Source organism: Branchiostoma belcheri, unplaced genomic scaffold (genome assembly GCF_001625305.1).
Source record: "Branchiostoma belcheri isolate BF01 breed outbred unplaced genomic scaffold, Haploidv18h27 scaffold21, whole genome shotgun sequence".
Lineage (NCBI taxonomy): Eukaryota > Metazoa > Chordata > Leptocardii > Amphioxiformes > Branchiostomatidae > Branchiostoma > Branchiostoma belcheri.
The window spans coordinates 953,386-979,143 of record NW_017803602.1 but is presented as its reverse complement, the minus strand read 5'-3'; the positions used below and the strand labels follow the sequence as shown (position 1 = coordinate 979,143).

Here is a 25,758-nt window from a genome sequence, read left to right as displayed (position 1 = left end):
AACTATTTATCTGGCTCAAAAGTTTATACAATCTGTGATTTTTTAAAGGTGAACAAAGCAGGGCCTAAATATGGAAATGTTTTCATACATACGAACATGTACATGATTGTGTAGATTTCTTACTCTAACCTACATGAATTTTGTACCAACATCATACTTTGATTGTCAATTTAGACTTTGAATTGACTGAAGTTCTCAACATACATTTAGAATACCTTAAGTTTACTATTTTTCACTCTGTGAAAGTGTAAGTTACCAGTAACACTAGTACTAGACTAAGTGTATCAGATTGTAGTTTCTGGTTGGTCTATACAGCCACTAGACTTGACATTATATCATCATATATCATTATGCCATATATCATAATCATCATCATCATGATACCCAAGAAAACACAGATTTCAAGGCAAATTGTCACAGATCCATTTTAAGAACCCACCACACTCGTCAAACTAAGAGATGACTGCTGATATAGAACATAGATGAGAAAGTTTCCGTGTCATTGACATTCAAACTTAACTTCTAGTTAATATGACAGATTGCCTGTCACAGATGTCCATAGACTGCATTATACTATAATAATAATTCCACTTCCAAGGATGAAACTAACGTCACTGGCACTCAAGGCCAAGTCCTACAGGAATAAATCCCTTCCAATGGATGGGTTTAATGACAGGATGAGACAATTTGTTGAGACCAATTGTGATGTACTCATTCTCATAGGAATCATTTCAGCTGTAGCAAACTGTTCTCAAGTATATCAATTAGCTTTGCTTCCATACAAAAGGGAGGGTTGGGAACCAATTATGCCTCAGATATACATTAGGCCACAACAAGTTTGTTTCAAGATCATGATATAAAAGTACTGCTAATCCTTTGGGAACCAATTAATGCCTTAACTTACATAAAGTTGATAAACCCAAACCTTTGAAACCTACACAACTTTATCTCCACCAGTAATCTGGGCTAAGCCTGCACCTGTCTTACATGTGGACATCTGACCATAACTCAGTAACTTACAAAATAACTCATATTGATTATACAAAGTCTCTGCAGGGGCCTCTGATATACTGAGTGAAATGTAATTTTTATTAACTACCTGCAGCCTTCGGAGACAAGACATCAGCAGATCTCAATGAGGAAAGTAGAAAACTTGAGAAACTGTTGCCAGCAACTTCAAGATCTGGAATGCATCATTCTGTGCAAGAACCTCAGTCTTTAGCAATAGTTTTTTTAATATTGCCACATTGGCCTGAATCAACAGGTGCTAAAAAGCTGATGGAAAATGTGACAGTACTGTGAGTGTATAACTGTTTTCAGTATGTACATGACAACTTAATCTAAAGTCTGAAAAGGACATCTATACACTGTTCTCTGATCTCCATGTAGAACCAGGGAAGAGATCTGGATACACCTGTAGAAAAATCTTCAGATCAGGAATCCATTCGCCCTTTGTATCTGGCCCTCTGCCAAAGAACAGTCTGCACAATGCATTAATTTTGTAACTACAGTATTAGAAAAATAAACACTTTTAGCACTCTACTATCTCTAGTAGCTGTTTGGCTACTAATGATTGGTTACCAAGTTTGGCAACAGAGAGATGCATGGAAATGTATGCTTGTCTGTGAGCTTAACTGGGCCAGTATAGGAACAGGGCTGAAAGAAGAGCAGGTACATTGTGCGATGTCAGCTGTACAGATTTCTTCTACATGATAAAAATATTTAAAAAACATCCTGGTATTTAGAAAAATAGACCTTAAGACAATTTTTGGGCTTTAAGAAATGCTTCCAATGAAAACTGCACAAAGAGCAATCAGCAACCTGTTAGTTCATACTAATGACCACAGGCTTGCACTTGGAAAATGCCTTAGACTATAGTGGGGCAGCCATGAATAAATGTGACCTGAACAAAAAAATTTAGGCTTTTGAATTAAAAGAAGAGAGCCTGAAAGTCAATTATTATCAATCTGTCCACTGATCAATCAACATCACAGATTCATAGACAGCTCCTGAAACCAACAGAAAACCTATGATTGTTTGAGCATTACAGATTTAGTTGTCAAAATGAAGTTGATATCACAAGGTTGTTTACCTTGACCTCTCCATCTACAGACCCCGTAACAAAGAACTCTTCGGTCGGGTCGAGCGCCAGACACTTGACGGCCGACTCGTGCGCCTGGAACGTGTGCCTGAGCTGCCGCTGCCGCACATCAAATATACCTGCCGCTTGTTAAGGAACTTCAAGAGAATAAAAGTGCGTGTAAATCTGTAGCTCGGCAGTTCTATTGGTCATATCTTAGCATTTGAAACAACTCTTTGAAGGATACAACAAGTCTTCTTGTTACATGCCTAATGAGCGGTACTGTCGGTATAGTGCCACTTAAACTGCATTTCGTTATCCAAAAATGTATAAAAAGTGCCATGCATGGTATCATTTGTAGCACAATATTCTGTACTGAAAGTGGAAAAATGTGAAACTTGAAAAATTGGCCCAAGTGGTACACCCTGATCTTGGAATAGGCTGTCTATGGTGCTGAAAAATGAGAGGTTATGACTTCACATACTACTTAATAATATAATATCCAAATTACAATACAAAGAACTGATTTCAAAGACAATTGTAACACAATTTGGCTCTGTGAATACTATATACTACATGAACTGAGAAATGATTGATCAAACTTAGGTTTCTAAACTTATTGTGCTGAGTGTATTCCATCTATCTATTTGAGAGGTATTAGCTTTTTATCTTTCATCTCAAACTCCAAAGACAGCATACCATGTATGATAGTGAGTCCTGACTATTCCACCAAGGAGCACCTAAATCATGATGGACGACATAGATATTTTCTTCAGACAGAACAGTCCAGTCTCTAAAATGTCTGGAAGATATATTACCCTCATATCATTTCTCTGGGAAAAAATACATGCTATAAATCACAATCTTATTCCCACTTGCAAGTCCATTTTTTCCTGACCAATAGGTTCTAACAATTAGACATCAACATCCCTTTCAAGACACAAATATTTTCTTCAAGGTCAAGTCTCTGCAGAGAAAGTTCCATGTTATCATTTATCTTACTCCCACCAGTCCATTTCCAAGGACAAGTTCTTTTAACAAATCAATTTCCAGGACATAAAATCAATACTATTTCAGATAACAAAACAAGAGGAACAAGCCTGGCATTCTTGTGATAACTCTTACAAGTTATCACTTATGAAACAGTCTTTTTCTGCATCCCAAATGCATGCTCCATCTCCCTGGTTCTGACATAGGTTAAAGTGACATTTCCAGGACTGCCATGTGAGCCTGTTTGATCCCTGCACAGCCACAAAGCTCACAGACAAAATGCCAACTGACATATCTGGGGTTCGCTTTGAACCTCTTTGATCATCCATTACTCACACAACAATGAGCAGTGCATCTGTACTAATGCTGTTAAATATTTCATGCTGTAGTCATCCTATAGATTGTAGATTTCTCCAGGCTATACACAGTCCACACTCTGGCTCTCTGAACATTTGTACAATACAGGTACATGTACGTTGTAGGTCTTCACCAAAGGCCATTTAGATGATGTGCAAAAGTGAGATGACAGGTTGTACGTGACACTGTATTCCTTATCATCCCAGGTACCCACGGGCAGGCTGGAACCAAAGGTGATGCAGAATACACCATGTTATATTTTATTTATGTCACATACATATACCCATTTTCAAATCTGCAGCTTCCTGAACTTCCTCATGCCGGCTCCCGGCCAGATTTCTGGGACCTTCAAGTTCATCCCATTGCCTGTGTCTGACCTTTGTACCTCCTGCATGTCATTCTGCCCAGAAGTAACAAACAAACAAACAAGGATACAGATGTCTCCCTTCCTCCCACTGGAGATGAGCAGCTGCTGCTGGGGTGCGTACACTATCGCTGGACTCCCGCTCTCGTGACATGTGAAACCTGCAAAATACAGCAAAATCACTTGTTCCATTAGACTGAAACTCATTAGCAACAGGTACAGTATGGGCATCCCCTTTAGATAGGTTACAAGAGCATTTACAGTTAGCTGTGCAAAGGTTAGCTATAGGTTACGACAAAAAGGCTAAATGTTCTGACCAACACTAAGTAAATTGGGACTTACCCAAATTTTATAGTACACACTCAGGTTATCTGACACGCATGACCCAATTTACTTAGTGTTGGTAAGAGCATTTAGCCTTTTTGTCATAACAAAGTCTACCAACACAGATGAACTTTTTCATGCTTAGGTGACAGGTTCTTCATTGTAATACAACATGCCTGCAACATTGATGTGTTACACTGAAGAGAAAATAAACATTGTTGTGTACAGGCTGTACAGATACAGAAGCAACAAACTACATGTACATCCCAAAAAAATAACAACATGGCAACCACAATTTTTTGGATTTGTTTTTGTACAGTTTCAAGTAATAAAAGTTTTCTGGACCACAATTCCTGCAAATCTGAGTGAAATAACGAATTGCAGCAAATTCAGCTCAATATCTGAGTCAATATCTGTCAAAATTAAAATATGAGCATATTACGTTAAAAAATATGGGCAGATTCCTTTCTACGTGGCACACATGGAGTCTACAGAGGATTTGATTGTGTTTGATGAAATGGTTTGAACTATAAGATTTGATAGATATTTAAGTCTCATACCTACAGTTTCTTTAATTGGCCTTTACAATTCATATATCACAAGAAGTTTGGAAACATGATTTCAGTCCATCATTGCAATATATATCATTATACTCAGTCTATCAGAAAGCTTGTTAGACTATCCTTTACAATTAGGATTTTCTTATGATTATACATGAAAAATTTGTGGAATGAGCACCAAGGGTGTTTGAAAGAGACATAAAACAGAAGTCAATATCTGAAAGTTCTGAGCTGTATTACTTTACACATGTAGATAATCCAGACAAAAATCATTGATTCTGCTTGCCCCAGATGGTACATGCTAGCTTATATATCTTTCATGCATGTCCACTCTGGGGATATCTTTATCTTTTAATATATATACATGTACTGCAATAATTTGAAAAATAACAAATCTAATTCAGGAAATCTATTGATAATTGTCATGAAATTGATGAAATATGGGCATATTACGCTTGAAATACCAGCAAATTTAGTTCCCTTTTACACCACATTTGGGGATTTGGAGAATGTGTTTGACAAATTAATGGTTTGAAGGTAGAAGCTTAATTTTGATACATAAAATATATCATACCTATGGTTTCAGTAATTGGCATTTTATCTCAACCTAATACAAAAAGTTTGGAGTCTTGTAGATTTTAACTGATCATATCTACGGTAGATTGCAAACTTGGTAAGATCTGAATGTTACAGTTACAAGCACTGATGCCTTCAGCTCTTGTAAGCTATACATGAATGCAATTTTAGAAGTTCCTTCGTAAGTAGCTTTCTGCCATTAGAGCAATCACTGCCTTTGTGCCATACGTGGATTAATTCTAGCTGCCAAGTAAGTATGACGTGTACATGTACATCCAAAGACTCGGCTGGTATTAATGATTAAGTCAAAGAAATGAAATTCAAACAATTACTGGGAAGACTGAATCAGAAGTAAATTGCAATCGAGAGATGCATATTACTAAATGTTACACCTCAAACATCACACTAAAGTGGCCAATTTTACATAATGGCCCTGTGCTGTTACAGTAATAGTTCATCATTATGTAAAAATTTGTTGGAGAGTGTTACTCATGATCCCAAGACCTTTCAGAAAACCAAATCTTCAAAAGATTTTCTACATGAGTCCTAATACAGCGGAAACTCAAGGTGCCCTTAAGAGACTGACCTTGAACTAGGCAGCTTCTATGTGGCATTAGGGTGTCCCACAGACAGACATTCCTGGGGGAGAAAAGGTCATCATCATATTCAAGGTCAAACATGGCATACATAAAATCAGAACATCATAAAGTGTAACATTGCATGAATATGCTGGAATCACAGGTACACATGGTGCGTAAATACTTGGACCATATTAAAGTTTGTTGTTTGGTTTCAAATTCACATTTCTGTTTTATCACATTGCACTTCCCAAGTTGTAAACATTTTCTTTCAATCTGTAGCATACAACTGTTTGCTTTTGTCTGCATTTAGGACTACAGTGTGTCTTGTTCGGAAAAGAACACCAGTCCTGAAAACAGGTCACATACCTGAGTGTGACGCTCTGGTAAAAAAATAACGTTATGAATATTTAAGTGTCTGGTTCAGTATCCTGAGAGTCCAACTGAGATCACCCAATTGGTATAGTACTACACAGGGTTTGAACTCTCACACTCTCGCCACACAAGTCATGGTTTCTGTGTGAGATTTATTACCTGGCACAAAATTTGCGGCTTCTGAAATAAACTGAGTCATGCCTTGGCCAGCATGATTGTGAACAATCGCAATACCTTTACAGGTGGCCTAGGTTAAGCCTTCTAAAATAAACAGCCAGTGTTGATTAACTGAAACCTATTGGCTCAGGTTACCTTGTGGACATCCTGATTAAAAAAAGGATTTCAAGCCTGTACATGAAGCATTGCCTGTTATCCGTACCTGTGATCAGATGAGTGCCCAGCAGTAGACAGGAAGCTGGAGGAGTTGATGTAGACAAAGTCGCTTGTCTGTTTGTTATGGCACTGCCGAGTCTGGGGGAAACATGGGGGGATTCATTCTTTTACAACAATTTCAGCACATGAAACTGAACTTATAAATGTTTCTCTTTGATTATGCAAATAAGACCCTCATTTGCATACATTATATCATCATCATCATTATCATAGAATTGTATTAGGCAAATAACATCCTGATTTGAGATGTTGACAAAAGCACCCCTGCAGTTCCAGAACAAGCTGCTAGGGGGCCCAAACTTAAGTCACTTTTCCCAGAGCACAAGAATGTATTTAAATCTAATAATTTTGAGGTCTAATCAAGATCCACCTGGTACATACAGAAAGCCAAATGAAGGCAATCAACTTAAAATCAATCCACACACACACACAAAAAGTTAAAGCTTGGCTATGGTAATAAGCGAGCACTTCCAGTGAACTTACCAAGAAGGGCTTGTTTGTGGCTGAGGAGCTGACTGCCAGCTGCCACAATGACAGATATCCCTCACTGTCACACACTCCAAACTGGGGGCACAAAAATCAATCTTCACCTTAATGCTGACCTGTATCAACTCAATGGGCACAACTAATCCCATATCCTATAATCACAATAAGTACCTTGTAGCAGAATTTGCCCTTTGCCTCCATGTATAGTTTCATCAGTAATTTTTTAGGTCAAGTTCTTTTAACACACCAAGGTTGCGTAAGTCCAGAAAAAATTGTAAAATGGCAGATGTACTTGTACTGGACCAGTTCTATATTATATAAATATATATCATATATTATAATCATTCACTTTGAAGGCACTTGACCTTGAGCTGACCTCTCCCATGCCCTTTGACCTACCTTGTTGCCCTGCAGGTTGAACCTGACCCTGTTGACCCTGGGGTAGCCGGCTGTCCTGTGGATGGAGATCTGCTGGGCGTGTCCCCACTCCCACATCCTAACACTGCCATCCTGACATCCTGTCAAGTCTGCAAACACAACCAAGACTGGTCATAAACTACAAATACTAGAGTCCCCAACTTTCGCAAGATGATGGACACCTTTACAACTGATGAATTCTAAAGATCCTAATTTGCAAGAATTATATTCTCTATACCCAGTGACAGTATTATGTTAACACAGAAGGCCATTCTAGCATTTCCACATAATTCATACAAAAGAGGTCCTGGTTTCAATGATTTGAATACTAGTACATTATATTCAATGACATTTATAATCAAATTATGATGTTTTGAATAAGTTATTTTTGATGGCAAAAGAGTTAGAAATCTTACAGTATGGTAATGTGGGATGTGAGGCCATTCTCCGCACTCCTGACACACTCCTCTTCAGCATCTGTAGTGAGAGACAAATCTCTATTAAAGAGAAAACATTCTGGACCCAAAATCAATTATCAACTCATCATCTAAGATTTGCTAATACTATGCATCTTTGTGGAATGATAGACATAACATGGGATTATCACAGGTGATAATCACCTTTTCAGTTAACATTCAGAGCTCATCAAGTAGCCTTGAACGGGGGTAGGTACAAATGTAGACACAGGTTTTCTAGCACGTACATGTAATGTTACATGTATAACCTGCTACATGTACTACAATCATGTGTCTCTGATGTCACATACCAGAAGTAGACAGGTCCATTCCGTGAACATGGTTGACTATTACTAAGGGCCTGAAGTTCCTTCACCTCTGTGTATTGTACTACATGTACGCTCATTCAACAAATGTGCCCAGGTCCTTACTCACCACGTTGCCCCCCCTGCCTGTCTGCATCCCCCCGTACCCCAGGCTGTGGAGCATGGCTGGTCCTGGGCCGTGTGGGTTGGGAGAGGCTGGGGCTGACACGCTGCCTTTTCTCTCCACCCCCGTGTGGACAAACAAGAACTCTCCCATCTCACTGTTTCCTGGGGCACTGTGTGGACACAAAACCAATCCTCAGTACAAACTCTTCCAACATGTCACATACACCACAAATTTTCAGCTGTCCTACTTCAGTCTTCTTTGTTTATTTCACATAACCTGTAAACCACTTTTCAGGCATAACACAGCAGCTTTGTGCTGTCAGGAAATACAAGCTGCATGATAATTACATGTAGCTACATAAGACTAGACTATAAGCTTACCTGTCTGATCCACCCACAGTATATGAAAGACACCTAAACTTTATTACACAATGATCATGATTGTTGCCTTTAATATTCCCAATGTTTACGCACTTTCTTAAGGACGGTTTGGCAAGATTCACGGCACAATGTCTGTGTATTATGAAGACATGGCCCTAGGAACAGCTGTGTATCCCAGGACAAGAGTGGGGTCATACAAAAGTCATGTAAAAGCTTCACTTTGGTGCCCCTTCACACTGCGGGCTACACAACTTCCTCTTTTACACGCTAATAACATTTTATTGATTTAGCAATTTCATCTACTCCTAATATAGAGATGTCATACACTGATGTTTGGGTCGCATCTCCTGAGTGATCTTGTCAACAGCACTAACAAAAGATAAATTCTTATCAGTGTTCTATATAATACTTTTTCAAACTCCATTACAACTTATATACAAAATTTCAGAGCTAGAGACAATGGCAATATTCCTGAGAGACCACAAATCAATTTCTAACCCACATTCCTTTGGTTAGGCTATATCAAATTCCAGCAGAGATAAATTAAATATGGAGATGACACAGAGTATCAATCCTGTTTCAGATTACAAAAGAAGCTACTAGACTAGTATATTCCCCCAATTGTTCAATGGAAAGTTGAATAAATTTCAGCAGATATATACTGGTTTGAACATTTCTATTAACAACTAACGATGTGCCTAAACTGGGTCAAAAGTGATTGATTTTCACAGGACTGGTGATATATGGCAGGAGAACCACAATACTGGCTGTGACCACACTCAGCCTCTGAACTGTATTTACATGTACATATATCACTACAATGTCAAGTGTAGTGCTTACCTGTATTAGTAAGCAAAAATAAAAGCAGAGGGCTATACAGATACAGAATAAAATCTGGTACATGTATTTTAAGTCAAAGGCCAAAGTGTCAAGAGCTATTTCCTTCACATCACTGAGTCCATCACTGAGAAAGGACTCCAATCTAACTTCATTTTCAATGTTGTCTGAATGGAGAAAGGAGGTCAGAAAGAAAGAAGATACATTTTTGGGCAAAAAATATGATTGACTCTGGCAATTTGAGAATTTGTTGAGCTTCTGGCAATCAACAAACTGGGGTGAAAGTTGTTGACATCATGATGGTGGCTTTAAGACAAAAAGTCAGACTGATACCTTTTTGGCCCGATGACAGACTCCATGTCTGGTTGTTCCTCGTCGATCCACACATACGGCTGTGGGTTGAGTATCGCTGACACGTCCAGCTCCTGTACATGACTGGCACTCGCCACCACTATGCAGTTAGGATTGGCCTGCAGGGGATCAGAGAGAGAACATGTACTGGGTCATACTGACTGTGGACCATAAGATATACATGACAACAGCCGATACATTTGACTCCTGAATTGCATTTTGCTCACACCATCGGACACTGAGCCATACAACAAATGTCATGGTGCCATCATAGCATCATCCCTCAGTATGCTAGCAGAACATAACAGATAACACACCAAACTCTCTATTCAATGGTCAACAACAATTACCAAAAACCAACAACAAATGCTGAAAAGAAATGCTTCTTAAATACTATTTACAAGTCTCATCAATCACCATGCAGCAGTTATTGAATGAACAGTCTTAAGTCTTCATTATTTCTGTATTCTGGTGTACCTTTTTCAGTCACCCTACATGTGAAATCAAGCATTAATATGAGGACCACAGTTACTGTACTGAAGTCTTAATCTATTCTGACCTGATTGGTGCAGAAACAGTTGATGATTTCGTTCTCCTTGTGGATGATGCGGATTCGTCCCCCAGCCCGGATCTCATCCCGTGTAAGCTGGGACAGGCAGAAACAAGACATATCAGTCAGATCTGGGGTCTGTGGTAACCAGCAGGACTAAGGCCACACCAGTTTAGTATCCATGTACTTCAGTTTTGAAAAAAAAATAACACTGGACTCGAATAACAACATAATGAAAACAGAGTCTGGGGGATAGCCAGTTTCAGAAAGTGAAGAGTCAGATTACAGCTTTCTTTCAGATCCTCTGTTATCAACTTCCTGGTAGATGTTCTTTTGAAAAAGGCAAAAAAAAACAAGGAAATAAACGGGTTTGGCCTTAGAAAAAAATCAACAGAAATTCAATAGTCCAAATTGCCTTGACAATGAAATCACAGTCATGATAAAATAAGCTTTGTGCCAAAATACCATTCATAAAGGAGCATGTCTGGAGCTAAAACATATAACTTCCACAGTATAAATCCCTCTACCGCATACATGTAAAACTGTGACAAACTGCTGTGTCTACTAGTCACACACAGCCAAGTCAGCGCGGGTAGTCCTTAACAAGCATGCACCTGATCCATCAGGTCGACAGGTTCTGCATTTTCAGTGGACGGGGTCTGACTTTGTGTCCCTGAGTCTACCTCCTCAGACACCCCGCCCGTCTCAGCCTTACCATAGGCATCATCAAACTACAGGGGGGAAAACAGCACAGAACAAAATCAGAGAACTCAAAAACAACACAAACAACAGGTCTAGGGAGTGGGTGCAGCTACAGTGAGATGGTCATCATTCCTGCTTCAACTTTTTATCTCCATTTAGTAAAAACACATCATCCCCTATTGTGTGCATTAGTTTGAAAGTTTATCTATGTTCTTTTGGAAGATCATTTGGAAGCAAGATGGGCTGTTGTTTTCAATACCAAAATTGGACTGCAATAGTTGAAAGCAAAAGTTGAAAGTATTCAATAAAAATCACAAGTCTTTGGACATGTTGTATATGTACATATATTACATTTTCTACAAATGTTTTTGCTATGATATGGGAGGGAATTCCCTTATTTATGTCCTTTGCAATGTTTCCATATAAGGTGAGGGAACCCTGACCATCTCACAGTGTGGCTACACCTGGTGCCTTACAGTGTACAGTACATGTATGTGCAACAAGCATATGCAAAACTCGGGATAAATCAGAAAAACAGGAAAGTATGGGAGCATGTGCAGCCTATTCTAGGTAATAATAATAAAGAAGGTAAAAAAATACAAAATATTGTATTAAGTACAGCAGAATATGGCAAAATCAACAGCACAACTAAAATGTAAGAAAAGTAAAATCATTCTGTAAATCAAACTTCTGTTTGTTTCTGGCTACACTAAGCTGACAACTTCACAAGTACTTTGAACTAAATGTAATCTTTTCCTTTTTTTCGGCCTACAGTCAGCTTAGTGCGGCCCTGTAACAGCTGAGCCCAGCCCACGGCCACACCACGACCCACAGCAGCGCAGCGCATTGCAGCAGGAACAAGAGTGTGTGGTCACCCGTACTGCTCTAGATCTGCCACCCCGGACGCTCCCTACCTCCTGCATGTGCGCCTTCTTGGTGAAGCAGTAGCGGATGAAGGCATCCTGCAGTACCTCCTGGTGTACTAGGTGGTGCCACAGTCGCTTGGCCGGCAGGGCGGAGCGGTGGTTGGACCTGAGATGCAAAATTTTATCATCCCAATTAACCATCCTATAGTGGCATTGTGTGGTCAGAGTGGTTTGCTCACAATCTTTCAGCTGATTATTGACAGTGCATGTGTTCTACATGTATACTAAGGCCACACCAATTTAATTTCTTGGTTAACGGATTTTTCTAGAAAAATAATGGAGCGGGCGGGCGAAAAAAAAATAAAATAAAAACAGGCCTAGGCATTCTATTAGGGCCCAAAATGGTATGATATGAGCCATGAAGTTAACACACCAGGCTGGTTCAAAATTTAAACAATGAATTTTGAACTTTTAATGATACCACTGCATTGAAAGATGGAATAACTGTAACAACTAGGAAGAAAAGGACTGTTTTCAACTGTTCAGGGCAAAATATGAGCATTTTGCAGTTGATTCTGAATTTTTATTTTTATTTCCAAATCAGAAAAAAATGAAGAGGGCGAATCCGTTAACCAAGAAATTAAATTGGCGTGGCCTAAAGTTTGTAATACTGATAAGGACATGCATGTACATGTACACAGATAAGGTGGTGTTGAAGTGCCAATTTTGTCTACAGTCTTTGTACAATATACAATGTAGATGAAATGGAAGATACATGACTGTGTAGTTTTCCTGACTTTACTTCAGTCTACTTCTACTTTCAAATTGACTCAAACTTAATGCATTTAGCACATGTAGGCATGTTCATTGCAATTGACTTTTATCTTTTGTACTTTTATTTATTTGTCATTGTCAATAACAGGACCCTAACCAATTTTGTGTACCTGAAGGGAGTGTTGGTTGGTTCCAGCATAGCCTTGTAGCGCAGCAGTGCTGGGCCTCCTGACGACTCCACCCCCGACAGCGGGATGTAGTCCAGCGGGGGTCCGTTGAACAGCTCCAGACGACCAATCAGCATCTGCTGCCAGAGTTCCAGGTTCTTCAGCACGGCGTGGAGCAGCGGGGACGCTACGGGGAGTTCTACACGTGACGGGACAGCATCCAATCAGCATGCAGCATCAGCACAGTGTGTGATCAAGCAATAGCATGTACTCTGCAGCTTGCATGCAAAGTCAGCGGCACAGATGTAACACACAAACTTCATTTTTACATCAGTAAGTTAAAGGTGTTAATTTTGACCTGTTTTGAATTCCTTTTTTTTCTATTACAAACAGAAGGTGTTCCTACAAAATTTCAGGCAAACTGCATTCCCATCTCCATGCCTACTACTTGTTACAGGGCTCCTTGTATTCACTGGTCGGCCCTAGGTATTTGGAGAAATCTCAGCACATCGCAGAAGGCAATCAGACAAAAGCTCCCCCTGGCTGAATACCCCAACAGTGCATGTATCCTTACCAGCCATCTCTATGCCTGCAGTTGGAAGGAAGTTCTGTACATTGTGGAAGACGATTTTGACCAGAGCCAGCCTCATGAGGCTCCAGCTGTAGGAGTTGGGGTCGGAGTGTTCCTGGAGCTGTGCCTCTGTGACGGAGATGTTCAGACTGTCCGCATCCTCATCCTCAGACTCACTCTCCACCGTCTCATCCGAGTCATAGTCAATGGCGTTCTGGCCAGGAGGAATGTATGGCTGTGGACAGGAGAAACATGCTTGCTTTAATTTGATGAAATGACTTTTTTTCCAAATTTCAAAGGAGCCATATGCTGGATATTGTATATCATAAATGTCAATTACTTTGATGGGTTTTGTACATTCTCTCTACTTTTGTCAATGAAGTTACATGTATTTCATGAAATAGTGTGCACCCAATAAAGTTTTACATTGTTGTTTGAGAGTTATATTTGACTAAAAACAATCCTCAATAAATATTGTGATCATGATAATACTATGAAGAACTTTGAAGAACTATGAAGATCTCAAGGAAATTTAGTTGTGTATGACACTAAAAAAACACCAAATGATGAAAAATATGTGAGCAGGATCCTTGAGCCTCCCACCCCTGTCCTGTACCTTAGTGATGAAGTAGTCCAGCATGGAGACTTCAGGTGGGATGAACTTCTCCTTAAACACAGGTTTGTCCTCGGCGGCAGGGGCAGGGCTGGGCATGTTGGCCTTCCCCAGCAGCTTCAGGTTCAGCCGGAGACGCTGTTTGTCCATGGCATCCCGGGCATCTGTGCAGCAGGGTGGTTAAACAGGTGGTCATTATTAGATTACAACAGGTGGGATCGTGTGGCAGCATTGGGTGTTTGGCCCAGAACCGAATGGTCATTAGGAGAGGCTCTTTACATGACTTTCCTTACTTCACTCAGGTGAAAATAAATGGTACTACACAGTTTTGGTGACCCTCAGATAGGACTGTCATGTTAAATGGAGGTGCCGTGTTTGGGGAGATCAACAAAGAGTAGAGGCATGCCTCGGTGTGTGATACGACTATCTGAAAGTTAGTGACTCTAGGAAGAATAGACATAAGTGTGAAAATCTAAAGGAAATCTCAATAAAACAATTGCATTAACAACTGGGAATTAGGTTTTCGTGTGACTTATGACTAAGGATGGTTGGCCAGCATACTAGCCCATTGAGTGCTTACTTGAGTACATGGCTGGCTTCTGTGCAGCCTGCTTCAGCTGAACTTTCACCCCTCCGCCGAACACTGCCGCCCACATCTTGGCGTCGAAGGGATGTGCCACCAGGTGGAAGAGCTCGTTGGCGGCCTTCCCCGCCAGCCCGTGGATGAGCAGGCTGACGTACACGGCCACCAGCGTCTCGCTCAGGAGCACGTTCAGCTTGGGCTGGTCCTCATCACGCTCAGAAGCCAGCAGGGTCTGTAGGGAACTCACACCTGCAGAGGAGAGGATTTCCTTGTCATTTACTGGCAAATGTTACATCACGCTGACTTTTAGGCAAAGTAGTTGATTTTTGACAGTCAACAATTACAGAGACAAAGTACTGTATGGAGTAAATTTAAAAACTGTCTTCATACCTGGCCACTTGGCGGGTGCAGATGAGGGGGTTGCGTTGTCCTCCCCACTGCTGATGCGTCTCTTCCTGCCAGCCTCCATCAGGTGCTGGGGGTGGTACACGATACTGTTCCACTGGTCCAGACCATCATCCAGCACATCTCCCTGCAGCTGGGGAGGGTAGGGGGCACATGATGATGAGTTAATTGAGACAAAAGCTATATTCACAGTTCAAACTGTACATTCACAGTACTGGGGGTGGTATATAAATGATTTGGTACATGATTCCTGTACCACAGATGCTGGAGTGGCTCTAGGACCATGATATAAAGGGAGAGGAAGTTTCTTACCTGAAGGTAATAGGTGTCGCTGTCACACAGACACTGATACATACAGGCTGACACTGCAGCACTCAACGTCTGGAGTTTGTACACCGTGGTGTTGGTCTCGCTAGGAGAGGGCGGGGCCGTCATGGCAACCACCGTGTGGAGGATGTCGTGGGTCATGCGGACGATGTGAGCGATGGGGTCGGCGACCACGGTCTTGGAGCTGGCCACGCTAGCGGTGACTAATGGTAGCATGGTGGGGAAGGGGAGGGGGGACAGCAGCTGCTGCTGAGTCTTCTCCTGTTGGCATTCCTGCAGCAGGAGGATCAGTTCCATCCGTACGGAGGCTAGCCCTCCCCCTCCCGCCCCGTGCAGGCTACAGTAGCTCAGGAAGGTTCGCAGAAGCTCGTGGTTCCTCTTTAGCCAGTGTTTCCGACGGGCAGACCTCTGGCGTTTGGCTTCAAAGTCCATCTTCTCGGCAAGCAGGATCTCGTGGAGCGTACGCTTTTTCGTGTCCTCATCGCCACTGTCCTGCCCGCTGTACTGGCTGTCACTTGGTCTTCTGCTGTCCTTCAGGTTCTCAAGGTCATCTAGGTCATCAGCAAGTCCTCCATACCTGCAAGGTCATTTCCACAGAATTTATCACATTCAACAGCCAGACTTCAGTATACATGTATATATTATATTATTTAGTACAACTATATTTATTAAATATATACATTATATTTTAGCAGTTCAATTACTAAAAGTAGAGGCACTACTTTACAAGCCTTCAATTTTGAATCTCTGACCAATCTTAAAAGGCAGATATGTTCGTCAAAATCATAGTCATAGTAAGAATGCAACCATGTTTTTTTTTTTAAACCAAGGGTATACAGGTATGTGCTGCAGCACTCCCTGTTGGTCATTGTGAAAACTGCAGCTACAATGCAATAACTGCATCACATAACAATCATGCAAAGTCATATTTTTTATAAGGTAGAATTGAATGCATCACTGGACATAATCATTAGGGAAGGGCATCACAGAAGGGCATCATTTGCATCCACTGTATCCATCCAAGAAGCCATCCAGTACCTGTAAGTTGATATGTGTTTTCTAACATGGTACCTTATAGAACACGGGAAATGCCCTGAAACAGCCAGCCAGTACCTGTAGTTGCAGAGTTTCCTGAGAGCGTCGATCTCACGCTCCAGCCACATGTAGAGGTGGTACCTGAGCTGTCCCCCATCCACCTCGTACCCTGTGGCCAGCGTGCGCAGCTCCTGCATCAGGATCTTCAGACACGCGATGAACTTCAGCTGCTGAGCCATGATGTCCACCTGGGTTTGGTCAACATTGTGCATAAAATTTTAAAAATTGTTTAAAAATGAGAGCTTTAAGATACAATACGGTATAGAAAGAACATCATAACACATGTACTCTACTGTAGCAGATTTATCATTTTATTTTCATTCATTAAAATCCATTACAATTAAGCCCTATGGCAGCCTTGACTCAAGGAAATATGACTTAGCACTGTAATGAAATTTTGAAAAAGTCTGCTAGACTTACATACAATAAATGATAATAACACTTAAAAATCTCTTACATTTTTGTTCTTCAAAGCTATATTCTTAAATTGTACTTAATTGTCTAAGGATGCTCAAACAACGGAAAAATATAGTTTACTCCTTTGTTATTTGTCTACATCAATATCATTTTAGTATAAGATGTTTAAAGACACCAAGTTATTTCTAACAGATTAAGATGTAATGCATTGATCTCACCTTCCTGCAGCGGTCTATCTCTGTCTCCATAGGGCTGGCTAACAGGGCCTGCTTGTTAATGGCTGGAACAGCCAGCTTGTTTGGATCACCAGTTGTCATTGGTTTCATATCCTCTTCATCTTCATCTTCAACTTCATCATCATCATCATTTCCCCAGTCCAGTTCTAATTTGTCCCCATTGTTCAGGGTGGAAACCGGCTGGCTCCAGTCCATACTAACTGCCGGCTGACTCCAGTCTAAGGTGGGAGGGCCAGGTGTACTGGATACGACAGGTTTGCTCCAGTCCAGGGAAGACACGCTGTCGATCCGCGACTTGTCAGCGCTGGGCTGTGTGATGGTGATGACGCCCTTTGAGATCATCTCCTCGTCCTCGGGAGTGTTGACGACGACCGTGGAGTTGCAGGAGTTGTCGGGGCTTTTCTCCGTGACCTGCGGAAGTTTGGACAAAACCTCTAGGGCCAGCATGGGGCAGCCTGCCGTGAAGTGTGCGTGTGCCGTGGTGAAGTAGAGTCGCCGCTCGATCGGCGTGATCTTGTCTGCGAGCCCCTTCTCCGAGGCAGTCAGGCTGGCGTGTAACCCGACCCGGCTAGAAGGAGGAGTTGGTGGCCTGTGCTCCGCGGACGGACCCCTCGTGCGTGGACAGGTGCCTGCGCAGGAGGAGGGGGTGGGTTCGTAACCAGTTGTAGAAGTTGAAGACCTCTGGGTTAGCGGAGTACTCGCTGCCCTTGGCTGAGCGGACACTGCTGGGACTGTCCATGTCGTCCTGTTTGGGCTGCTGCAGGAGGCAGTTCAGCGCGCGGGTGTGGTCCTTCAGCAGCCAGTAGGCGATGCTGCGGAGAAACGGATCCGGGTGGATCTTCCCTTCCTCCCGCTCCTCCCCAGCATCACTCAGGCCCAGGATGTGCTCATACAGCACCTGGGAAACAATAATAATGATGGTATTTGAATATTTACAAACTTGCCCCAAGGCTAAGCTGAGTGCAAAGTAATATACAGTATGTAAAAAGGTCAAAAGGTCTAGTCTATAGATCTATATTCTGATGTTTCTACATAAATGATGTACATTTTTAAAAAACAGCATAATTATGCATCACCTGTTTCTGACTGTCGGGTACATCCTGCTCCAGGTTGGAGCTGTACAGCCGTGCCACCACCATGGCCAGCTGCAGGTCCTCCAGCTTGTTGATGCAGACCTCGATGGCATCAGGGAGGGAGCCTGCCAGCAGGAAGAATGCTGCCGCATGCTCAAACCGCTGCTTACCCAGGAGCGCAAAAGCGTTCTTGAGCGCAGCCCGCCGCCACCGGTCCTCGTTAAAGTTGTTGTGGAAAAAGTCCATCATCTTCTTGTCCTTTACAGACCTGAAGGTTAGAAAAGGGAAGACTTTTATCTAAAAAGCACCTCCTTTGAATTCCTGGTTTTCTAAGTAAAATCAGTGCATGTACAAGATAGATGTATGAAACTTGTTCCAGAATACTGTTTCCTACCAAGGTGAAAATGTTGGTAATTAACCTTCCAGCCAATGACTTTTAAACAGTTTTGACACAAAGTAAATCTTTTTTGTTCAGGCTGAACTATGATCAGAACCAAGTTCTTATAAGCTGGGAAGGACTTGGACAGAGAAGTATCTATTAAGCATTTCTAATCTTTCCAGCTCTATGAGATTATAATCTGACTTCCCCTCACCTGAACAGCCCCCAGACCAGTGTTTTCTTCTTCATAGCCATGTAGTACAGCGCTGCATCCATAGGATCATTCTTATTCTGAAATGCTGCCTTGGCCACCTGGTAAACAATACCACATATCCAGGATAATGCCATCAATAATTTTAAAAGCGCATCCTTATCCCATACTGCATATTTTTAGAGGTAGATTAGGCCAGGTTGTTGTTACTATAAAAATTAACATAGATTTCTAAAGTACCGCAGATGTCATACAATGTATCTGGTACAGTTGTTTGCAGTGGAATGAGTGGAATGAGTCTTTCCTTGGTGCTGGAATGGAGATGTTGTAAAAATGTACTTTCTACTTGTACTTACTCACTGTCTTCATTTGGTAAGGGGTTGGATAATGGCTGATTTAGCAGGCTGAAGGTTAATTGTACAGTACCTTCTCCATGGTGGTCCTGAGAGTGTTGTTGTTGCGTAGCCACCAGCCGACCCCGAGTGCCTGCAGCTCCTTCCAGGTGGGCTGGCCCTTGTGCAGGCTGGGAATCATGTTTAGCAGGTCTGCCTCCGATTCTGAGTGGAAGGCCCAGGCAAAGTTGGAGGTGGCAAGGCCCTGCAGAAAACACGAAAGAAAAACTTTGCTATTTTTGTTCTTAATGTAATTACCTTCACCAAGAAGGTTTTTGAGGAGAGTCATACGTCATCGTCATCGTCATCTTGATTACCCCCAGATAACCCCGCGAGGGGTGCCGTTAGGGGGGGGAGGTCAAGGCTAAGGCGGGCAGGCATACCTCAAGCATATTATAAAAACCCACCATTTTGACATTTAGACTCACCTGTCGGAACACCTGAGCTCTCTGCACAGGTGGGAGGGACCTGAGCAGGTACAGGTGGTGTCTCATGGCAATCAGGTACCTCAGGCCACACCCATCCACCGTCTCACCTGCAACAAAATGGCATGTCTTAATGTGGACTCAACAAAAAAATTGGAGATTTCTGACTTCCAGGAAGTATGCAATCTTTAGTTTTCAAAATTAGCCATTGACAGCCTTGAATTCCATCTAGCTCCAGATCCTTTGACTTCCTGTCATTCTGATTGTCAATCATCCCCTACCAACACAACATGCTTTCAATCTACATGTAATCTGTCCAGACAAACATATGCACAAACTCACAGCTCAGCCACCCAAAAGTAATGAAGTCAAATGTGGAACAAATAAAACAAATAAAAGTGCTCAAATGTATGACTTCTATTACTGGTCCGTGTAAGATACATGTAATGCATGCTATACAATCAACATACTAACTAGATTGTACTAACTATAAAGCTTACTGTTTGCAGTGGTGGAAGTGCCTTCACTGAACTCTGTCCGTGTGTGTGCCAGCGTGTCTGCAACAGCCAACAGCTGCATCTGTTCTAAACTGGACAACCCCGGCAGTCGCGAGTGTGTGAGATGATTGGTCAGGATCCTTGCGTGCTCCGGCCCGAAGTACGTCGGCGGGAACTGCTTGAGAGAAATCGTCTTTGGTTGTGGCTTGCTCTTGGCAGTGAAAGCAATGAAGTCTTCGTCCACGTTGAGGTCTGGATGTTCAAACAGTGTGCTGTAGGCATCGCCATCAGTTTTGTCTGCATTGTTCTCGGTGGATTTTGTTGGTGCATCCTCCTGTTGTAGGAAGGCTGATTTGTCACTGTCTGCAGCCAGGAGGGCGTACAGGGGCAGAGGTGGGATGGACTCCAGCTCCACAAAGTCAGGATGTCCCTCCTGGCCATGTTCAAACGGGTCTGCACTGATGCTGTAGGAACGACTGAGCATGCTCAGACCACGGGTGAGGTGTCGTCGCCGGTCCGTCTCATCCCCAGACGTGTCCTGCTCTGCGGGGAGAGTGACCTGGTCATCAGACGAGATGCACCGCACAATGTGGGACAGGATCGCCCGCACACGCCGGAACTTTCCAAAGTTCATGATCTCCATGAGCTGTTGGGGGTGGTACTGTGGGAGGGTGGGGGAGGCAAGATACGCTGCCTCAAACAGTCCAATGTCATGTAGGGTCTTGTTCTGACTCAGGTCTGTTTTACTCTGAACCTCAGCTGGTGGTGGCTTCTCCGGGCTAGTTTTGTTACCCTGGGCCGATATTCTACTGAGGATGGAGGTGCTGGGGGTGCTACTGGGGGAATCTCTGGAGCTAAGATTGTCCTGGGATGCTACGTCTTCTGCCAACAGGACCTTCTCCTCCTCCTTTGTCTTGCTGGACCACTGGGAGTACACGTGCTTCTCATCTCCCAGCCCAACCACCAGGATGCCGTCCCGAACCCAGGACAGTGACATGGAATGTGCTTCTAACCCGTCGGGCGTGAGGAGATCAATGCTGCGGAGGAGCATCCAGCGCTGGTTCTCCTTCTTGTGGCTGAGCGTTGCCACTGGCAAGAACATGGAGGCCAGGAGGCCGTTGGGAGCAACTTCGACACCCTGCTCTGACGAGGAGTGTAGGGCGGGGGATACGGGGGTGTACATGAAGACTTTGGGACCCACCCCCACTGTTAGGATGTGTGAGCCGTCCTCCTTTGACACCCAGTCCAGCTGCAGGACCTGGTACTTGGTCTGCTGCGGAGGGACCAGTGCTCGATCGGGGGACGTGTCCGGCACCGAGAGAAACAACGTGTCCTCAACAATCCACTCTGAGCCGCCAGTGGACTCACATTCAAAGATGGCTACACAGAAAGCAGCGTTATTGTCCAAGGGAACAGTCTGTTTGTCTGATGGAACATTTAGCACCTTGAATCCACAGGCAAATCTCCCATTGTAAGCACTGCTGATTGCCACAGGTTCCCCATCCACCTGTACTGCACTGCTGGCATTCTTCTCCGACACCATCAGTTCCCACTCAACCCACCTGCAACAAGAGAAACACAGAATTATATGGAAGGAATCATACCACTGGGTCAGTGTTTTTATTGTATTTTTTCATTGTTTACTTCAGGTACATGGCCCACATTCACACTCACACATTTTTTGTTGTTAATTTGTTTCATAGTTGACCATATTAACTGATTATTGATTTGATTTCGAACTTACCTTATGTTACTTAATTATGTTACTAAGTGTTTTTATTTAATGTCAGTGATCACTCTGATTCGAACTCAGCTTATGTTACTTAATTATGTTAATTACTTTAAATTATTCAATTTATGTTAATATGCTGTTGAATTCTGTACATTTCTGTTGTTAAATTTTGAATTTTATGTGGACTCCAGGAAGAATAGTGGTCAGTTGAACACTAATGGAGATCTAATAAAAACAAACAAACAAACACATTTATTTAAAAATTAAAAATATATATATATATACAAAACTAACTACAGTCAAATACAAATACTGCCATACACAGTAGTGTATGGCAGTATTGATCTAGCCAGAGATACATGTACATGTACCATACATTCCCACCTGTACTTCTTATCCTGGGCCCTGACAAAGTCTACAGGTGACATCACACCGCTGAATTCCTCGAACTCGGAAGCCTTGTTGGAGACGTTACATCGCCAGAAGCGAACCTTCCCATCAGAGCATGCCGTAACGATGAGATAGGGTGCAAGGCATGCTGGGTAGATGGAGGCGGAGCTGAGATGTCCTGCCGCTGGTGTTGCATCAACCACCTGCACCCCCTCTGGGAGACTAAGTGCTGCTTCATACACCTGCAGGTGGTGGAAAACAAAATTCTTACTTCCAATCTTATGTCCCTCGAATCTTGTAAGAAACCATTTAAGGCTTAAGGCAATTCAAAGCAGCTTTGAGATGCATGCCTCAAGCAACTCTTTGACTTCTGACTTCCACTTCAACTTTTTTATCTTTAATGATCTTGACCTAGGAATGGCTAAGACTAACAATAATGGACAATGTTTCTGTTTTGAGGAAACAGATCTTATTTGTTTTATACATGTACTGAATGCAGTCCTCCTATGTCTCCACACAGAGAATATAATGCCTTTTTCTGTATGTACTGGACCCTCTTGGAAATCAATGAACTTTTATCAGTTGAAGGGTGTACCTGGTTGTGTGATACCAGCCCTGAACTTCCTGTTACCTTGTGAGATGTGATGACAAGTTTGGAGGTGGGGGTGTGGAACGATGGAGTGTATCCCGTCGTCGGGCTGTTTGGCTCGGACGTTTCCGGCGAGGTGTCGCTGTCGTGGGCGTACTCGGAGTTGAACTTCGGTGTCATGTCTCGGGCAGCTACAGGGAGTACAGAGAATTTTAAAAGTTGCTGCATTTGCATTTAGAATGCACGGGCAATGAAATCATTTATACCCTAGTGTTGGATGCTGTGATGACTGTGCATGTATCTCCATCGTGACAGAGAATTCCAAGATCCTATTATTTTTATAGTGATAATGAATCCTGAGCTCCTATTGGTAGTTCTGGAAAGGTTCTCTCTTCACTGTTATGTAGAGGTGTATGGCCAGAAGCGCTTGGGAAGGATGCCAAGTCAGCCACTCTTACCGTGGCACATTGTGTAAAGGACAAGGATGAGTAAAAATTACTAAGAGGGGACTGTTACCTGGTGTCTGTAGTTGGGAGACGATCTCGATGTACCACATGTGCAGGACAGACGTCTCCTCAACCTTCTCCAGAACAACCAGGTAGAAACCTTCATCATACCTGTGGAGGTAAATACAAATGGATCAATATTTAGCTCTTCCTGTTCACAATGACAAGAAACACACAACCTTGGATCAAGGCTGGTGACATTGGACTGACTTAAAGATTTCGGAGGACGTGGTGCCCTGCAACATTCTAGTCATGTTTTTTGTAACAGTGACAATCTAAGTTGATTCTAAACAATAATATTTCCCTAACCAGTGCATAATTTTACTAGCTGAAGGTTTGTGATTTTACAATGTAGTTTCAGTCTGTATTCTAATATAGCCAGATGATGTTAAGCAATCACAGTCCCCATTTCATGTTGTCTATGATGCCATAGTGAATAATCATCATAAGACTTGGTCAGTTATTGGAATAATTGACCACTTGACCATACTTAAATGCAGGGGGAGTAAACTCTTTTTTGCTAACATTTGTAGCACGTATAAGCAAACTTTAAATATAACCCAGTTTCTGAGGAAAGAACATGCATGAAGGTTGTACCCTGATGAGTGGAGAGGCTGGGTGTCCACAGGCTCAGTGCTGATGCTCATCTCTCCTGCCTGCTTCTGGCCAAGCAGAAACTCTTCCTGGAACACATGCAGCAGCTGGGTGCTCTTCCAGGACTGAGGAGAAAACAAGGCAGTTAGACACACAAACAAACAAGCAAACACCCAACCCACACACAAAGAAACAGACCCTATCATCATCATCAGGCCCCCTTCTGCCCCAGTACCCACCCTTTTGGCCTGAGTGATGGTATCCAGTTCAATGACACAGCCTGGTCTCTTGGTGGATTGCTGACTGACTATTTTGAAGAGCGGCTCCCGTTTCTCCCATGCCATGTCCACAGACTCTGGTCCACTGCTGAACCCTTCACTCTGGAAAACAGGAGAAGACATAAACTGATGAAGTAAGCATATAATCATCAAATTTTTATTTTGCAAAATCTTGCCCGAATGCTAATTTGAAACACAGACGCATGAAAAAGTACTTGAAGAATGTCTCAACAGACTAGTCAAAGGTTAGTGCAAGGGAGCATGCAGAAACTATAACATATTAGACTAAGAGGAAAAATGCCTCCTCTACCGACATATCTGATGTTTTTAAGTACTAGATTACTGAGGGGATTGAGGCAATGCATGGCCAATGAAAACTCCCCCATTTTTTTGTAATATTTAGTAGAAATGTTTTTTGTGCTAGGCTTTCTAGGTTGAAGGGCGATTGTGGTTAACTTTTTCAAGCCTTTGCTGTAAGTCAGTCTAACCAATAAGATATGATTACATTGTACATTTTGTACCTCAGCCAGTCGTTCTGCCTCCATGTTGGCGGTCTCCTGCAGCAGCATGCGAGCGTCGATCACGGCCTGGTACAGTCGCAGACTGTCCCCGTCCGAGGCCACGAAGCAGGCGCTGTAGGAGTTGGACATGCCGCCGAGGGAGGAGCTGGGCAGCAGGGTGGGGACCCACGCCACGTTGGAGAAGGCTGAGATGTGCGAGGAGTTGATGCGGGCAAGTTCTGTCACCCCGCCTGCAGGAAAACAAAACAATCATCAAGCTAACAAGAAAGTCACAATCCTTATGGTCATAACCTTAACCCTAAAAGTCATAACCAAATGGAAAATAAAAAGATTATTGTTTGCAAAAAAGCAATTCCTAATCCTACCCATTAGCTAGATTTACCACTTAGTTTGATCATAAAATTGCTATGATCTTTCTTGCATAGAAATATATACCTCATGAATTTTGTTTAGCTTTCATAGATTAACAAAGGCTTAAACAAATAACCGAAACTTGGTTTCACTACCTTTTGTACAGAGATTTTAAAGATTGAACGAGCACAAATTAAAGTTTCTGTAGAGGAAACTCACCTGAGAAGGACAGAGGACCCACAGGGTCCACTCTCCACAGGATGAGCTCACTGCACAGACCATGGGGGTGTCTCAGGTCCTTACTGATGGGGAACACAGTATCCTCGTCCTCTGGTATTGTCCCTCCATGCTTGGATTCTCCCGTGGCATGTCGCAGCCTGGCTTTTATCATCTCCATGGGGTCGGACGTGTCCTTTCCGCTCTCGAACGACAGCCGGCTGGAGCTGCGACTGCGACTGCCGATGGAGCAAGTGTCGTCCACCTCCACGTGGGGAATGTTGTGGTGCGAGGTGGTGAGGAGGAGGGGCAAGACGGGGTGGCAGGCAAGCTCGTTCAGGTG

At 42.7% G+C, this 25,758-nt stretch overlaps 1 protein-coding gene across 1 annotated transcript in view; it reads right to left on the bottom strand.

Moving 5' to 3' along the window:
• Positions 1-25,758, bottom strand: part of LOC109469616 (dmX-like protein 2) — a 59,442-nt gene that overhangs the window by 6,352 nt on the left and 27,332 nt on the right. Inside the window, 33 exon segments of the mRNA XM_019768154.1 lie at positions 2,093-2,220; positions 3,863-3,952; positions 5,838-5,890; positions 6,584-6,675; positions 7,081-7,161; positions 7,483-7,610; positions 7,917-7,977; positions 8,391-8,556; positions 9,938-10,074; positions 10,515-10,601; positions 11,120-11,236; positions 12,122-12,239; positions 13,018-13,213; positions 13,589-13,820; positions 14,202-14,362; positions 14,779-15,030; positions 15,172-15,319; positions 15,499-16,090; positions 16,627-16,796; positions 17,244-17,832; positions 17,834-18,159; positions 18,338-18,602; positions 18,928-19,025; positions 19,351-19,521; positions 19,745-19,851; positions 20,242-21,800; positions 22,355-22,602; positions 22,992-23,140; positions 23,466-23,566; positions 24,053-24,174; positions 24,289-24,429; positions 24,849-25,078; positions 25,419-25,752. Of these exon segments, the coding sequence (XP_019623713.1) occupies positions 2,093-2,220; positions 3,863-3,952; positions 5,838-5,890; positions 6,584-6,675; positions 7,081-7,161; positions 7,483-7,610; positions 7,917-7,977; positions 8,391-8,556; positions 9,938-10,074; positions 10,515-10,601; positions 11,120-11,236; positions 12,122-12,239; positions 13,018-13,213; positions 13,589-13,820; positions 14,202-14,362; positions 14,779-15,030; positions 15,172-15,319; positions 15,499-16,090; positions 16,627-16,796; positions 17,244-17,832; positions 17,834-18,159; positions 18,338-18,602; positions 18,928-19,025; positions 19,351-19,521; positions 19,745-19,851; positions 20,242-21,800; positions 22,355-22,602; positions 22,992-23,140; positions 23,466-23,566; positions 24,053-24,174; positions 24,289-24,429; positions 24,849-25,078; positions 25,419-25,752 (7,449 nt within the window).